This window comes from Gossypium arboreum, chromosome 6 (genome assembly GCF_025698485.1).
Source record: "Gossypium arboreum isolate Shixiya-1 chromosome 6, ASM2569848v2, whole genome shotgun sequence".
Taxonomy (NCBI): Eukaryota; Viridiplantae; Streptophyta; class Magnoliopsida; order Malvales; family Malvaceae; genus Gossypium; species Gossypium arboreum.
Genome location: NC_069075.1, coordinates 43,518,817 through 43,537,934, shown reverse-complemented (window position 1 = coordinate 43,537,934; position 19,118 = coordinate 43,518,817). Strand labels below are relative to the sequence as shown.

Below are 19,118 nucleotides of genomic sequence, written 5' to 3'. Positions count from 1 at the left end.
CTCTCTATTCGGAGGCAACCCAGGCAATTCCTCTGGAAATACATCTGGAAATTCACAGACTATCGGTACTGATTCAAACTTCAGTTGAGGCAACTCAGTATTCATTACATAAGCCAGATAAGCTTCACACCCTTTCCTCATGTATTTCTGTGCAGACATGTGCGAAATCACCATAGGCAATTTATTTGATTCATCTGTTTCAACCCGCAGAATTTCTCCATTTTCACATTTCAACTCTAGTATTTTTTTGTTTACAATCTACCTTGGCATCATACAATGTCAACCAGTCCATTCCCAAAATAACGTCAAACTCATCAAATGGTAACAGCATCAGATTAGTCGGAAAACAGTGACCTTGAATCATTAATGGGCAATTCTTGCAAACCTTGTCAACTAGCACATATTGGCCTAAGGGGTTCGACACTTTAATCGTAAACTCAGTAAACTCAACGACAACTTTTTATTAGATACTAAATTCATGCAAATATAGGAATGAGTGGACCCGGGATCAATCAATGTAATAATAATAGTATCATAGAGAGAAAATGTACCAGTAATGACATCGGGAGATGATGCATCCTCTCGGGCACGTATGGCATAAGCTCTAGCAGGCGCTCTAGCTTCTGATCTTGCCGCTGAATCTTTCATCGCAGTTTTACTGCTAGTCCCACCTCCAGTATTTCTCGGTGGTCTATCTCTGCTTGCGGTGGTATTCTGTCTAGCACACTGAAATCTTTCTTCTTTAACTTTCTCCGGACAGTCTCTAATAAAATGCTCGTGAGAACTGCACTTGAAACAAGCTCGCTCGTTTCCCCAACACTCACCATAATGTTGCCTGCCACATTGCTGACACTCGAGCTTTCTGGGTCGCACATTACCCACACTTGCCACTGAAGTAGCTTGAGCTTTAGACCCCGAATATGCTCTACCACGATCTCTGTGTGAATCCCCAGTTGAAACTGTCATTCGAGGATTTGTCTCTTTGGACCTCTTTGATTGAGATTGAAATGGCTTGCTTATCGGCCTCTTTCTGGCATCTCGAGCCTCAATAGCAGCTTTTCTTCTTTCTTTGTTCAATTCTTCAGCTTTCAGAGCTCGGTCAACCAATACTACAAATTCTTTCAGCTCCAAAATTCCCACAATCACTTTAATATCCTCATTTAGCCCATCCTCAAATCTCTTGCACATAATAGCTTCAGTGGACACATATTCCTAGGCATACTTGCTAAGTCTGACAAATTCGCGTTCATACTCTGCCGCAGACATCTTGCCCTGCTTCAATTCAAGGAACTCCTTCCGTTTTTGATCAATAAATCGCTGACTTATGTATTTCTTTCTGAATTCTTCCTGGAAGAAATCCCAAGTAACTCTTTCTTTTGGCACCACTGCTACCAAAGTCTTCCACCAGTGGTAGGCCAAATCTCTTAAAAGTGATACAGCACACTTTAAGCACTCTTCGGGTATACATGAGAGCTCATCAAATACACGGGTAGAATTTTCAAGCCAGAACTCCGCTTTCTCGGGATCATCATCGATCTTTGCTCTAAACTCTTCGGCCCCTTATTTTCGAATCTTGTCAACCAGAGGCTTGTTCATTCTTACCAAATCTATGCCTTGAGCAGCTACAGGAATCATCTGAGGTATGGGAGGGGGTGGAGGAGGTTGAGCATTTGGATTTGCTCGAATAAACTCAGTATACCAATTGTTCATCATTTGGAGAAAGGCATTCCGAGCCTCATCTCCCTGTCTCAATGTCTCAGGTCTACTTTCCAAAGGCGCGGTCCCTTGTGGGGGAGCCGGCGCGTTACTAGCAGCATCATCAGCCGCAGTTCCGTCAGGATCCATTACTATATTAAAACAAAACACAGTTTAGAATAATTAGGAGTCACCACACTATCACAATATTTTTATGGCATGTATAGCTAGACTTTTACACACACTTTATTAGTCTGGGAACAGACTAAACCATAGCTCTGATACCACTAAATGTAACACCCCTTACCCGTATCCATCGTCGGAATAGGGTACGAGGTATTAACAAATTATAGTATATACAATTAAATAAAACCCAAACAAAAATATGGCGTGCAATTTGATCATGAATCATTATAACATATGTCGTTAATGATACAAACCAATTTCAAAGGCTTCGTACAAAATGATTAGTTTGATACTATAATTAATATTTTAAACCTAGACAATTATGACATGTAACAAAATAACTAAGTCTACTATACATGCCATATTTCAAAATATTGAGTTCAAATACCAAGAGTATTGATAGTGCGGGCGGATCTTCAACGATCTCTAACTCCTGTGCTAGCTGGATGACACTATAAGACAAGAGAGAGAAAAGAAAGTAAGCTTATAGCTTAGTAAGTAAGTATATAAATAACAAATAAGAAATCTAATATGTTTACAACATAACTCAATTATATCATATTTTTAATTTTACTATTTACTCCGATTTGATCAAGCTGTCCCTCATGCGTCATGATCACTAAATAAACCATAACTCGAGTTACGAAACTCAAAATTCAAATCCGTAAAATTTCCTTGAATCTAGACTCATAAAAATTCTTACTAATTTTTTTCTAGAATTTTTGGTTTAGCCAATTGGTACAGTTTATTAGTTAAAGTTTCCCCTGTTACACAGCTCAACTGATCTGACCTCTGTTCACTACGAATTGAATTTCTCTCAGTACACAATTCAAATAACCATGAAACCTATTTCATTTAAAACTATACTCAAAATGGAATTTAGGCATATAAACTATATTTCTTAATTTGTTTTGTACAATATTTAATGATTTTTCAAATTTGGAACAGGGGATCACATAGTCATCCTGAGCAAATCACACACAATTGTAAATATCTCAAAATATAGAATTCCTTTGCTTGCTCTGTTTCTTTTATATGAAAATAGACTCATTAAGCTTTAATTTAAAATCTCATTCAACCTCTAATTAAATTCTTTCTATTTTTGTGATTTTTCAAAATCACGTCACTGCTACTGTCCAAAATAATTTTAGTGCTAATTTCACTCTTCCACACATTCTTTGTACTAACCTCATTTTAACTTATATATATATCACAAATCATTTTCACCACATTTCATACATCACGAGTATAGGCCCATGATTACAATGTCACCACAAAGCCATCTCGTTGAACAATTCGGATTAATCCTCAATACTTGATGGTTTCAGTACGCAGTCCCACCATCATATTTCATTTAATTCGGCTCTCTTGTACACATGGTGAACACTTAGTACCACTCATGCGACCTAGCCAATTTGTCTCGTAGCTCTCTTGTCTACATGGTGTCCTTCACTTGGAATCACGCATGCGACCTAGCTACATTTATCCCTCCTGTAGCTCTCTTGTCTACATGGGATACATCCCGTATCACACATGTGACCTAGCTACTATATAGTATCTCGTAGCTTTCTTGTACACATGATGTGCACTCAGCACCATACATGTGACCTAGCTACACTCCATCTATTTTATTCGATCTTTCTGAATGTTCAACCGGGATTTCTCTCTCTATTACTTATTTCCATTTTTCCAATAGTCGATTTATACTTCAACATCAGCTAGTATATATATAATAGGCTGAAATATAAAAATGTAAATGAAATTAATGTATTATTTACATACAAACTTACCTCGGTGCAAAATATGGAAATTTTGCAATTTAGTCCAAAATCTTTTCCTTCCCCCGTTCGAGGTCGATTCCATGCCTTTCTTGATCTATAGCAACACATTTAGCCCATTTAACACTCATACTATTTATTTCAATCCAAAAATCACATTATACAAAAATTACATTTTTGCCCCCTAACTTTTACAAAATTATGATTTTGCCCCAAGGCTTGGAAATTTAATTTCAGCCCTTATTCTTATGTTTAATGACCTGTTGATCATTTTTCTCTTCTATGGAAACATCAAATTCTCACTCTAACACATAGTTATGAACAATAGGTATTTTTATCGATTATGTCATTTTGCTCGTTTTCGCTAAAAATCGCTTAGAAAAGATCGTTCTCCTAACTTCAAACATTCATATTCTACCATCAAACAACAAAATACATGCCTATCATTCATGGGTAAATTTTTAAACATAAACCCTAACTCGAAATAATGGTAGAAATAGGTAAACCGAGCTACGAGGATTTCAAAAATGTGAAGAACATTATAAACGGGGCTTGAAATCACTTACTATGAAGCTTGAAAGTTGAAGAAACCCTAGCTATGGAGGAGAGCAAATTTCAGCAGCAACTAGTGAAGATGATGACCAATTTTGTTTTATTTTTCCCATTTTATTTCATTTAATATACAAATGACCAAAATGCCCTTACTACTAAACATTCCAAAAATTCCCTCCATGTCCAACTTTTTTCCATAACTTAAGAATTGGTCAAATTGCTATTTAAGACCTCCTAGTTAATATCCCAAAGTAATTTCATACTAAAAACTTCTAAAACACGAGTTTTGCAATTTATTCGGTTTGGTCCCTAATCTCAACTTAGGCACTCAATGCATAGAATTTCATCACGAAATTTTCACGAAATCATGAAATCATATCATAAACCCCAAAATAATTATAAAACAATTATTTTTATCTCGGATTTGTGGTCACAAAACCACTATTCTGATTGGGCCCTAATTCGAGTTGTCATAAGCATAGGTAAAAATGCCCATGACATATATGTGAGTAAGGGTAAAACCATCGTAAATTATCGATAAGGATGGGCTATGTGCGGAACCATTTTTTAATTACTAATTTGAAAGGTTGTGTGCGAATCAATGAGCAATAGGTATATATTAGGTAAATCGTGACCTTTTGGTTCTACTTGAATTAAGTTGTGCGATAAATAATTTATGTATATGACTTATGGTCGAATGGTCACTATGAGTTAAGTTTGAATGGTGAAATGGATATGTGATATTTATGTAAGACTTTTGAACCGAAATGTAAATGATGGTGTTCATATGGAGCTTATATTCGAGTGTTGCAAATGACTACAAGTGTGATATGTTGAATGAGATGTGTTAATATATGATTAAATATGCATGATATTTGATGTGTATCCGGGCCTAAAGACCCGCAGGCTATATGCTGGAATTATATCCAGGTTAAATCCTGCAGGCTTCGTGCTGGTAATATATCCGGGTTAAATCCCGTAGGCTTCGTGCTATAATATATCCGGGTTAAATCCCGCAGGCCTAGTGCTGGTATTATATTCAGGCCTTCGTGCCTAGCAGGCTTCGTGCCGATGATGTGTATTCGGGCCTTCGTGCCTAGCAGGCTTCGTACCGATGATGTGTATTCGGGCCTTCATGCCTAGCAGGCTTCGTGCCGATGATGTGTATTCGGGCTTTCGTGCCTAGCAGGCTTCGTGCCAGTGATGTGTATTTGGACCTTCATGCCTAGCAGGTTTCGTGCCGATGATGTGTATTTGGACCTTCGTGCCTAGCAGGCTTCGTGCCAGTGATGTGTATTCAGGCCTTCGTGCCTAGCAGGCGTAATACCGGTGAAATGATATGTTATGTGAATTCAGTGTTCCTTGTAAGATAAGGGTTTAGTCGAATGTTAAAGATGAAATGATAGTGTATTGAATCATGCTTATATGGCCTAATGGCAAGTATAATCATGTTGGTAAATATGCAATGTGCTTTTATAATCGAATGATAAGTTTGAAATGAATGTGAGTGAAATGTTATACATAAGCTATCAAATGCTAAATGTGAAAATGAGATGAAAGAAAAGTGTTTGAGATGTATAATTATATACGTTCGAATGATGTTAGTACTTAATTGATATGAATATGTTATATGGAACTTGTTGATTTGATTATTCGGGCCTTTGAGCCTAGCAGGCTATAATGCTGGTAAAATGATAATCGGGCCTTGAGCCTAGCAGGTGAATGCCGGTGATTTGAGAAAAATCTAAGACTAAGGTACCTCGTATTAGATTGACAAATGAATATATTCAATATGTTAAGTGGGCCAGGTACACATTATGTACTCATATGTGAGTTTGATTTGAAGTGAGTCATAAGTGTGTAATGTGATATGTGGGTACCAAATTTTGCCCAAAGCCCATTTACCTTTAAAGCCCAAATTTTTAAACCAAAAATAAACCCCCAAAGACCAAAAATAGAACCAAAATCAAATCAAAAACAAAATAAAAACAGACCCAATTTTGAAGCCCAAATACTTAACCCTAACCCACAAACCTCAAAACATTTTCAGCCAAGACCCTAGCCTCCAACTGCCTCCATGCTTCTACTACCCACGTTCTCCACCACCAAGCACGACCCACGCCCCATGTCCATTATACCTGCGACTTGAGCAAAGAGATAAGAAGAAACTATTTGTATTTTGGCTATAAAGCCTTCATTTTTTTCATTGTAAAAGGGGGGACGTTTTTTATATGCAAAAAGAAATACAAAATCAGTAAAGAATAACTAGAAGATTTTTTTTTTGAAGGTGAGCTTTTGCTGTAATTTATTTCTATTTTTTCCTTTTTCTATTTTTTTTTCAGATCCAAAACAAAGACAAAGTATAAAAGAGAGAAGTCTTACCAGAGTTGTGCTCATGTCGTCGGTGGTCATCGCACATGGGACCTTTGATAGAGTGGCGTCGATGAAGAGGAGAAAATGAGTGTATGAGTTGAGAGAACATTTCAAAAAATTCTTAAGTTTTTTCAAAAAAATCAAAAGATGATTGTTAAAAGGAAAAGGGTTTTAAAAGGTGGATTTGGGTTTTCAATAGGTTTTTTTTTCCAAAAAGGTGGCTTAATTTTGATAGCTTTTGGGGAAAAGAAAAATTGCTGCACATGGGTTCTGCATGTTCCCTTAAATGGGTAAATTTTGCAGCCATCCTTCCTACTTTGCATCCCTTTAATCTATCCCCATTATGTCTCTTTCATTTCTCCTCAAAGGTTTGTGCACTGTTTCGAATTGGCCCACGCATGAACAGTGTTTTTGGTGATTTGGGTCATTTTCAATTTTGATCCCCAACTATTTGTGTGTGTTTTATTTCGGCCCGTAATTTTATTTAAATGATTAGTTTTATTTATAGATTATCCCTTTAGTTTTATTATGCTTACAATGAAGTTTCTTTTCCCTTTTGAAATAAGAGCATATTATTTAACATATAATTTTGTATTGTTTTGTTGATTTCGTAGTTTTTGTTTTTTTCATTTGCATTTTTTCCTCCAAATCACTTTTGTATATCATCATTACCCTTTTTATATATTATTTATATTAGGTTTATTCATTTCACATATTGTTTACTTAAATGTTATATGTATCACTCTGCATATTGATTAATCTTTTTGGAATTTTATTTATGTATTATTGTATTTTTTAATATATTTATTTTATATTTTTAATACATATCTAATTCCATGTAAATTATTTATTTTATGGCATTGATTTTAAGATTCATTCATATGATTACTTATTTATGTTTTTTAAGTTTTATATTCATTATTTGTTTAAAAGTTTTGGTGTTACCCTTATAGTAGTGTTTAATGTTTTAAAATCTCCTATCTTCCCTATTGTTCATTTTATTTTAAAGCTTGATATGTTATTTGGGTATTTTTGCTTGGAACCTCTTTCAAGTTGACGATTAACTTGTTAACTTATTATATTATTTTATAATTTTTTTACTACTATTGTACATTATTATTATTTTGGGTTACTTTTTTTTAATTATCTTTATATGATATTCATTTTTATCTATTTTTTAAAAGTTAATTATTTTAAATATAGTTTATTATACTTATTATTATTTATTATTTGTCATTATTGTTAGCTTAGCATCGTTATTATTTTAATTTTGCTATTATTATTATATTTAGTAATACTATTGATATATTGCTATTATTGTCATGTTTATTATATTATCATATTTATGACTATTGTTGTTTCCATTTTAAATTTTTTTATTAATATAGGGTTAGCATGATTCTCATATTATCATTTTATGTCATCCATCATTATTTATCATTTTTCCCTCCCCAAATTTTAATTGTTTTAGTTCTTTTATTCCATAATGTATTCTCAACTTGTTTTAACATAAAAATATTTTCTATACTTAATCGTTTTAAAAAACGTGCCCTACCGTATTGGGTTCGTTTTTATTCGATTTAAGTATTTTATTCAACGTTTTGTTCCCAAATAGTTTTTAATAAAGGCAATTTTCTATACTTAATCGTTTTAAAAACGTATTCTACCGTCTTGGGTTTCGTTTTTATTCAATTAAGTATTCGAATATCCTTCTTAATCAATTTATTCTTTAAATTTTCTCCTAAACAATGGCAATTTTCGATATTTGGAAGCTCAAAAAATTGTACCCTACCGTATTGGGTCTCGGTTTTTGTTCGATTCAAACATTCGAATATCCTTCTTATTGAATTTCTCCAAGTTTTGAAAAGTGGAGGTAGTGTTCTGTATTTTTAAAATTCGAAAAATCATGCCCTGCCATACTGGGCTGTGGCTTCACGTTTGATTTAAATATCCGAATACCCTTTTTAAAAAAAAATGAAGTGATTGAATGTTTTAAATAAAAGACAAGCTCATAATCGGGGGTCAAAAACATATGTCCTACCGTATTGGACGTGACGTTTTATCTTGAAGCGAGATGGTCTTTAACTCATGCTTAATTTACTCAAATGTTTCAAAAAGGATGATCGTACTTTAAAATATTTTCATATCTTTAATTTTCGACATTAAGACATAAATTAATCAATGAAGTACCGATTTTGGGCGTATTGGGGGTGCTAATCCTTCCTCATACGTAACTGACTCCCGAGCCTATTTTCTCAAAATTCGTAGACCTAAATGTTTTATAAGGTAGCCCAATCACACCACAAAAAGGATTGGTGGTGACTCCGTATCTTCATTTTCAAAAGTCGATTCCCTGTTTTTAAAAAATGGTTTCGACAGCTTGGGGACTCCACTGGGAACGCATAAAGAGAGTCGAGCTGTAAATTGATTATTTTCTGTCATCTTGTCGAAATTTGAAGTTTGTTTTTCTAAAAATCCACGATCTTCGCATTGCATCTTCTGTGTCCTTGTTGATTTTACTTTTGATATGCTTTCGCACCATGTTGCATGACCGTTGGGGTCGCACCTCTTAAGTGGGAGTGAGAAACTACGCCTTCGTGAGGTTTTCACCTCCGTATGGGCTAGGGGATCGCTTCCGGAATACATCCGTACCTATGTCTTCGTGAGGTTTTCACCTCCGCATGGCCATAGGGAAATGTATTCCCCTGAGCTGAACTTGGTCCGTATGAGCCTATAGTGGGTGAGGATCAAGGAATCTGTGGGTTCAGGTACCTTTACTTTAGAACCAACCCACATATAGTACGCCTTAGGAGCCTGCCTTAGGTAGAACTACACCGAGATCTAGCGGTTGCCGAAGTAGGTGCTTGATTGCTTTGATTTTTATATACATGATTCTGACCTATTTTTTATTTTTATTTTTTCTTTAACAGTGATTGCATATCATTTTCACCATAAAAGAAGGGGTTGATTTACGGTTCAGTTACTAAATAGAAAGTTTTGCCATGGAGAAAGAATTCTCTGATAAAGTGGAATATAATGCGTTTACCCAGAAATGGTCAGAGAATACACAATTAGAGAATGGTGACAGTTTGGCAGAGCGGTATACCTCGGAGTTATGGGACTTTACCCGTATTAGTGTGGCACAAAATGATCTTAGGGAGCTGAAAGAGATATGGAGTCATTGGGATGGTGAGATGAAGCAGTTATTCTATCATAAATATGGTGATATGTCTTATCTTCTTGATATTAAGGTAGATAAGCATTTGTTCTGAGCCATGGCTCAATTCTGGAATTCTACTTACAGCTGTTTTACTTTCGGAAAGGTGGATTTAACACCTACTATAGAAGAATATACGGCTTTGCTGCAATGTCTGAAATTTCAAACCGACAAGATTTATTCTAGAATTGTAAATATCCCAAATTTCGTCAAGAGATTGATGAATATTACCGGGATGAGTGAGCAGTGGGTTGTGGCTCGAGTCTAGCAGAAGGGTGATGGGAAGTGTATCCCTTGGGTAAGTTTGAGAGAGCTAATTCTGACACATCTTGATATGAAGAGAAGAGTCGACGTCTTTGCTTTGAGTGTTTATGGGTTGGTGGTTTTCCCTAAGGCTTTAAGGCATATAGACGAAGCAGTTACCAATTTATTTGACCAACTTGGTAAAGGGATCACACCTGTTCCTGCAATATTAGCTGAGTCTTTCAGATCTTTGAATGCATGTCGAAGAGCGGGCGAAGGCAGATTTATTGGATGTGCACAGCTTTTATTAGTTTGGTTCAATAGCCATTTCTGGAAGACGGAGAAGGTCTCTTATCAACCCTTCCTCCAAAATTTCTCTCCTTTGAAGGAAATTGCGGCTACGTCGAGGAGGGATGATATATCAGAGGAGATATGGATGACGATACTGCAAAATCTTCAAGAGGATGACATCGAGTGGAGAGCCCCTTGGATGGTTCCCGGTAAGATTCTTTTTAGATGTGGAGATTATGATTGGGTTCATTTGTTAGGGATTTGGGGGGGGCATTGGTTATGCCCCTCTCCTCGTATTGAGGCAATACAGGTCGAGGCAATTCATACCTGTAACACAGGGGCTGGCTTAGAGTGAGTTTTGTTATAAAGGGGATAATTATAAGAAAAAGGTTAGAGAGATTTGTAACGCCTGGAACCGAACCTTCCGGATGGAAGGAGTTGCTGTAAACCCGATGGTGACCTTTGAGTATAACGAGTGGCAGAGAAGAAGGGTTAATGATAACATTCTGAGGCCAAACCTAGAAGATGCTCGACCGTTAGAGGAATATCTACGAGTGGTTCCCTCTGAGTTGGAAATTATAAGGCAAGACTTTGAAAAGAAAAGTTCGGAGTTAGAAAAGAAAATAGAACGATTGGAGGAGGAAAAGGTATACTTGAAGTTAGATGTTGATGTCCAGAAGTCGGACGCCAAGAATTTAAGAAAAGGAAAGAGAAAAGTTGAAGAGGATCTTGCTAGCTTGAAGGAATATTACAAGAAGTATCGAGCTTCAGTAAAAAACGTTGGTTTAGGTAAGACATCTGAACAGTGGAGGCAAGAAATTCAAGAAGAAAAGGCTAAAACTGATCAGTGGAAGAAGAAGTTCCATGATACTAAGGTAAGAGAGGCTGGGTTAGAGAAGAGCTTGGATGATAGTCAAAGTGAAAAGGAAGTGTTAAGGGCCCGGGTAGATGAGTTAGAGAAAGCACTACACCAGCATCGAAGTCGTAACTCAGTGATTGAATTAAAGGCCAGTTTAAGCAAGATCGAGGATCTAAAAAGAAAAGTAGAAGAGCTTGAGCCTACACTTCAGAATTGTGAGCTCCGAATTGAACGACTGGAAGCAAATAACGGTCAATTAAGCGAGCAACTTTATCGATCTTAGGATCAGGTTCGGGATAGAGATTACCTCATGGGCGAAGCTATAATCCAAATACGAGAAGTGGCTGATTACTTACAGACTCTGGCAGTTCAAGCAGATGTGCTGAGTGCCAAATATGAGTTAGTGTCAGAACAAGGGCAGGAGTTAGCCTCCCTTCTTAGGAAAGTGAAGACTTTGAGCATTAGGGCTAAGCCATATATGTAATCTGTTTTATGTAAGGGATTTTGTTTTTTGAAGTAAAGTTTTCTAAATGGAATTGAATCAGAATTGACGTCTTCTTTTTGCATTCATCTCATGCATTTGCATTTACACCATATCATATGCATTAGCTTTCATAAAAAGATCTCTAATTGATTAAAATTTATTTTAGTTAATCTGGAAATTCGCGAAAGTTCATCGATTAAGCACCACTATAATACGTGAATGAAAACGAGAGCCATGGACCAAAGATTAGAGAAATTGGAACAGATACAGAAGGAAATGCGAGAGCAACTACATTTACAGATGTAGGAGCAGTTAGCTAAAATACAACAAGACATGAGAGATCAGATGTTAGAATCCCAGGAAAACATGATAAACCAATTTGCACAAATGTTGGCTGGAGCTTCGAATAAAGGAAAGAGTCCTATGATTGGAACCGGAAACAATGATGAGAACCTTTCTGTTCCCCCAGGCTTTACCCCGGTGTGCATTCAAACGCCACAACCTAGGATCTCTATTAACATTAAAGCTCCGTGTCAAACTGGTACTTCAGCCCCGATGAATTTCCCGATAGGCTCAAGCTCTAACCCCGAGGATAATTTGGAGAATCCTAGGCTCCCCGATTTTGATGAGGCAGTAGAAGTGGAAAAGGCGAGAATGGAGATCCCAAATCAGCTAGAGGACCGCTGCAAATGGCTTGAGGAGAAGTTCAAAGCATTGAAGAATGCTGATTATCACGGTGGGATTGATGTTAAGGATCTGAGCCTGGTCCCAGACCTAGTACTTCCTCCAAAGTTCAAGATGCCGAAGTTTGAGAAATACAACGGAACCAGTTGTCCTGAGGCTCACATTAAAATGTTCTGTCGAAGGATGACAGGATATATCAATAATGATCAGTTATTAGTCCACTGCTTCCAAGATAGCCTGACTGGGGCAGCGGCTAAATGGTATAACCAATTGAATTGGGGCCAAATTAGTTCATGGAAAGACTTGGCACAAGCTTTTATGAAGCAATATGGTCACGTGACGGATATAGCACCTGATAGAATCACTTTACAAAGTATGGAAAAGAAGCCGAACGAAAGTTTCAGGCAATATGCCCAGAGATGGAGAGAAGTCGCTACGCAGGTTCAACCGCCACTGCTTGAGAAGGAAACGACCATGTTGTTTATCAATACCCTAAAAGCACCTTTCATCAATCACTTGCTAGGAGTCGCAACCAAGAGTTTTTTGGATATAGTAATATCCGGTGAGATGATAGAAAATGCAATAAGGTGTGGAAAGATAGAAGCGGGGGAGAGCACCAAGAAGTCAGTCCCATGAAAGAGAGAAAATGAAGTAAACAATGTAAGTAGGAGTTATGCAACACCGATCATTGTGAATCAACCAAGAATAGTAAATACGAGTCAGCAAGCCTCATCAAAGTAAGAGTCTGATACAAAGCGGAATACGGAGAAACTCCAGTTTACGTCCATTCCAGTGTCGTATAAGGAGTTATATCAAACTTTATTTAATACACATGTTGTATCCCTGGTTTATCTGAAACCGATGCAACCTCTGTATCTCAAGTGGTACAACGAAAATGTCCAATGCGAATACCATGCGGGAATCACAGGACATGCGATAGAAAATTGCACCGCATTTAAGAGGTTAGTGGAAAAGCTCCTTGAAATGGGCATCATAAAATTCGATGAGTCATCTAGCGGGGAAAATCCGTTACCCAATCATGCCGATAAGGGGCTAAATGCAGTAATTGAGAATACCGAGAAGAGAGTTAGAATGACTGTGGCTGAAGTAAGAACACCATTGAGAGAGGTTTAGAAGGAAATAATAAAGAGAGGGTTAATCACGCAGAGTTTGGGAAACAGATCCCAGAAAATGGGGAACTATTGTGAGTTCCATGATGAGGAGGATCATGAGATCCAAGAATGTGATGAATTTAGGGCCCTAATACAGGAACTAATGGACAACAAAGAGCTGGAATTCTTTGAATATGTAGAAGAGATAGATGTATACACCTCGGAAGGAGGGTCGTTAGGAAAAGACTGTGAGATTAATCGGCCAAGAGTAATTATTTCACAGCCAAAGATTAATGAAGTTAGATTGAAAATGGCACCAAGAATAGTGATACAGAAACCCATTGCTTTCCCTTATAAGGATAGCAAGAGGGTACCTTGGAGCTATAATTGTAATGTGACAATCCCGGGAGGGAAGAACCAAGTCAACACGCAAGGGGAAGCCCAGGATGTAGGTTTCCATACTAAAGCCGATTTAGTAAAAGGGAAATCTTTATTGAAGCAAGGGGAGGAGCTACCTGTTAAGGAGCCAATAGCTGAGAATGAGGCAAAGGAATTTTTGAAATTCCTAAAACACAGTGAATATAGTGTCGTGGAGCCTCGCATCTCGGTACTGACCTTGCTTTTAAGCTCGGAGATACACCGTAACGTATTAATAAAGGTGTTAAATGAGACCTATGTTGCGAATGACATCACAGTAAACAAGCTAGACCATCTTATCAATAATATAAGCGCAGACAATTTCATCTTATTCAGCGATGATGAAATACCATCGGGGGGTAGGGGATCTACTAAGGCCTTACACATCACTACCCGTTGTAAGGGGTATACTGTGCCGGGGGTTCTAATTGATAATGGGTCAGCGCTGAATGTTTTACCCTTATCTACATTGAATAGGCTACCAATAGACAACTCTCACATGAAGACATGTCAGAACATGGTGAGAGCATTTGACGAGACTGAAAGAAAAGTGATAGAAAGGATCGAAGTACCTCTTTTAATTGGTTCGAATACATATGAGGTAGATTTCCTAGTAATGGACATTAAACCCTCCTATAATTGCCTGTTAGGGAGGCCTTGGATTCATGCGGCAGGGGTAGTACCGTCATCATTGCATCAAAAGTTGAAATTGATAATGGAAGGTCGATTGATAACAATAAACACGGAAGAGGATATTATTGCATCTGTTACCAGTGATGCACCATACATTAAGAAGGATGATAAGGCGTTGGAGTGTTCTTTTCGTTCGTTGGAGTTTGTGAATGCCACTTTTATTATGGAGGGAAGTAAGATCTTGATACCCAAAGTGTCCAGTGCTACGAAAATAGGTTTACAACTGATGGTTGGAAGTGGAGCATTGCCTGGAAGAGGACTCAGAAAGTATCTACATGGACGAGTCGAGGTACCAGTCTTGACTGATAAGCGGGATTACTTTGGCTTGGGATATAAGCCGGATGCAAAACAAAAAAAGGAAGGAAGCAGAGAAGAGACAAGAAAGACGAAGAGCACGTTTAAGTGGGGCAGAAATCAAATGGGAGCGATAAGCTTTCCCCACATATCCGAAACTTTTGTGTCAGGAGGAATGATTTATCTGGAGAGTGGGATGACAAGGGAAGAATATTTTAAAGACATGTTCGATAGCCTGAGCATTAATGCTATATTTGGAGAAGAAGTGGAAGAAGGAAATTTGCTGGGTATTTGCCCTTACGTGCCTGGAAATGTGCTGAACAATTGGACTGCAGAAGAGATTCTTGTAATTTTTAGAGCAAATTCAAAGTAATGTTCAGAACATACTTATTGTTTTGGCCTAGAGCAATAAGAATCTTTTGTGAAATAGGCTCATGTTTAAACATTGTTATTTCAATAGAGAAATGCATTTTCATCACTCTTTGAGCCAATATCTGGTTCTATTTTTCATTCATTGTCGTGTTATAAATAAACTATTCTTAGATTCATTTTTGGACATTCTTTCATATTTGCAACAGGTCCCCAGATATCAATGACACGAGTAGTACTGATATGGACCTTGAATCTCTTTTAGAGCAAGGGTTGTGCTTAGAGGGATCTCAGGATTTTGAAGATGACGAGGATTATAGTTTATCTCCAGACTTGTTGAGGATGGTAGAGCAGGAAGAGAAATAGATTCTGCCTTACCAGGAGACAATTGGGAGTGTGACCTTGGAAGAAGGAAATGAGGTGAAAATTGGCACTTGCATCAATGAGAAAACAAGACAGGACCTTATCAAATTATTGCGAGAGTTCAAAGATGTCTTCGTATGGATGTATCAAGATATGCCAGGTTTAAACCCTGATATTGCGGTACACTGTGTCCCTACAAAGGAGGAGTGTAAGCCCGTACAGCAGAAGCTCCGAAGGATGAGACCTGATGTGGCAGTGAAAATAAGGGAAGAGGTCAAGAAGCAATTTGATGTCGGCTTCTACGAGCGATTAATTACCCGAATGGGTAGCGAATGTTGTCCCGTCCTAAAAAGATGGAAAAGTGCGGATGTGTGTGGATTACAGAGATCTAAACAAAGCTAGTCCAAAGGATAACTTCCTCTTGCCTCACATTGATACCCCAGTAGATAATACGGCAGGCTACTCACTATTCTCTTTTATGGATGGATTCTCGGGGTATAATCAGATTAAGATGCATCCTGAAGACATGGAAAAGACTACGTTCATAACCCTGTGGGGAACGTTTTGTTACAAGGTGATGCCATTCGATTTGAAGAACGCAGGAGCAACATATCAAAGGGCTATGGTAACCCTCTTTCATGACATGATGCATAAAGAGATTGAGGTTTACGTTGACGACATGATTGCAAAGTCTCGAATAGAAAATGAGCACTTACAAGTCTTAAAGAGGTTATTTCTGAGGTTGAGGAAATTTCAACTTAAACTCAATCCAACGAAATGTACTTTTGGAGCCAGGTCAGGAAAATTACTGGGTTTCATTGTCAGTGAAAAGGGAATTATAGTTGACCCGGACAAAGTCAGAGCTATACAAAAATTGGCTCCACCCCGTACTCAAAAAGAAGTTTGTGGTTTCCTAGGAAGATTAAACTATATTGCCCGGTTCATTTCACAACTAACAGAGAAATGTGACCCCATATTTCGTCTCCTTAAGAAACACAATCCAGGTATATGGGATGATGAGTGCCAAAAAGCTTTCGACAAAGTTAAACATTATTTGTTCAACCCTCCAGTGCTGACGCCGCCTAGTCCTAATAGGCCACTGATATTGTATTTAACAGTATTTGACAGTTCAATAGGATGTGTGCTTGGCCAACATGATGAGACCGGAAGGAAGGAAAAGGCGATATATTACCTCAGTAAAAAATTCACTGAGTGTGAAATGAGATACTCGTCAATTGAAAAATTATATTGCGCTTTGGTTTAGACCACTCGGAGATTAAGACAGTACATGTTGTACCATACGACGTGGTTAGTTTCGAAGCTAGATCCTTTAAGGTACATGATGGAATCAACTGCGTTGAGTGGAAGGATGGCCCGATGGCAAATTCTGCTTTCTAAGTTTGACATAGCCTACGTGAACCAGAAGGCCATTAAAGGAAGTGCCATAGCAGATTTTCTGGCCAGTAGAGCCCTAAAAGATTATGAGCCTCTGAACTTTGATTTTCCCAATGAAGATTTAATGTATGTGGAAACTACCGAGGAAGACACATCCGAAAATTCTTCTTGGAAACTGAATTTTGATGGAGCATCAAATGCAGTTGGCAATGGAATTGGGGCAGTTCTGATATCCCCAAATGGAGATCATTATCCGTTTACTTGTAGGTTGGATTTTGACTGCACAAATAATATGACAGAGTATGAGGCGTGTATCATGGGAATTCGTGCGGCCATAGATCGTAAAATCAAGGTGCTAGAGGTATATAGAGGCTCTGCATTGGTGATCTATCAGCTCAAAGGGGAATGGGAGACGAGAGATCCCAAATTGATCAGTTATTGAAAGTTAGTTTTGGAATTAATTGAGAAGTTTGATGATGTCACTTTCTTTTATCTCCCACATGATGAGAATCAGATGGCCGATGCCCTGGCTACATTAGCTTCTATGATTAGAATAAATAAACAAGATGATATGAAGCCAATTCAGATGAGTATTTGTGATGCTCCAGCTCATTGCTGCAATATAGACGAAGAAGAGGAGAGAGATAACCATCCTTGGTATCATGACATTCTGCGATATGTAAAGAATCGTGAATACCCCGGTCAGGCCACTGAAAATGACAAGAGAATGTTGAGAAGGCTCGCTAATGATTATATCTTAGATGGAGAGATCCTGTATAAAAAGAGGAAGGATCAAATATTGTTAAGGTGCGTTGACGCTGTGGAAGCAAAGAGAATCCTGGAAGAAGTCCATGAAGGTGTTTGTGGAACGCACGCCAATGAGTTTACAATGGCTAGGAAGATCATGAGATTTGGGTACTACTGGTCTACGATGCAGGGAGATTGCATCAGTTATGCCAAGAAGTGCCATAAGTGCCAAATTTATGGGGATAAAATCCATGTGCCTCCTTCCCTGCTTCATGTTATGACTTCCCCATGGCCTTTTTCAATGTGGGGCATGGATGTCATTGGGCCAATCGTGCCAAAAGCCTCTAACGGTCATTGGTTCATTTTTGTGGTCATTGATTATTTCACCAAATGGGTAGAGGCTGCTTCATACGCCAATGTCACGAAGTCAACAGTTAGCAGGTTCTTAAAGAAGAAGATTATATGTCGATATGGCATGCCAGAAAGGATCATATCAGACAACGCGTTGAATTTGAATAATAGCATGATAGCAGGGGTCTGCAGTCAGTTCAGAATTAAGCATCATAACTCATCGCCATATCGCCTGAAGATGAATGGTGCAGTTGAGGTGGCTAATAAAAATATAAAGAAGATTGTGGGGGAAATGGTTGAGACTTATCGGGATTGGCATGAAAAATTACCATTTGCTCTTTTTGCTTATCGTACATCTGCCAGAACTTCTACTGGGGCAACGCCTTTTTCATTGGTTTATGGAATGGAGGCAATTTTGCCTATTGAGGTTGAAATCCCCTCCCTCTGAGTGTTGTCGAAATTAAAATTGGATGAAGCAGAATGGGTCCAATCTAGATATGATCAGTTGAATTTGATCGGGGAAAAGAGGCTAAAAGCCATACATCATGGACAAGTGTATCAGAAGCGAATGATGCGAGCTTACAATAAGAAGGTTCGCCCTAGAGTGTTCCATGAGGGGGACTTGGTGTTAAAAAAGATCCTTCCTATACAAAAGGATTTTAGAGGGAAATGGATGCCAAATTGGGAGGGACCGTATGTGGTAAAAAAGGCCTTTTCTGGAGGAGCGTTGATATTAGCTGAGATGGATGGCGGGAACTTACCTAACCCAGTCAATGCAGATTCAGTTAAGAAGTACTTCGCTTAAAAAAAAAAAGAGAAAAGAGGAGAGGCCAAGGTAAAAACCCGCAAAGGGCACCTTGTGACCAATGGGGTTTTGAATTGAAAACTCGAAAAGGGCAATTCAAATTTTGATCGAAGGTAATGGCAGGTGGTATTTTCGCTATGCCTGAATTTTCAGAGAAGAGGTATGCTACATCTTGGGGCATCGACAAAGTACCCTAGATCTCCTAGACAC

General features: G+C 38.0%; 1 protein-coding gene across 1 annotated transcript; it reads left to right on the top strand.

Moving 5' to 3' along the window:
- Positions 1-16,121: 16,121 nt before the first annotated feature.
- Positions 16,122-18,201, top strand: LOC128293782 (uncharacterized). Its single transcript, XM_053029301.1, has 6 exons — positions 16,122-16,518; positions 16,615-16,806; positions 17,125-17,211; positions 17,305-17,366; positions 17,475-18,026; positions 18,151-18,201. The coding sequence occupies exons 1-6, from the start codon at positions 16,122-16,124 to the stop codon at positions 18,199-18,201; spliced, it is 1,341 nt and encodes a 446-aa protein (XP_052885261.1).
- The last annotated feature ends 917 nt before the right edge of the window (positions 18,202-19,118 follow it).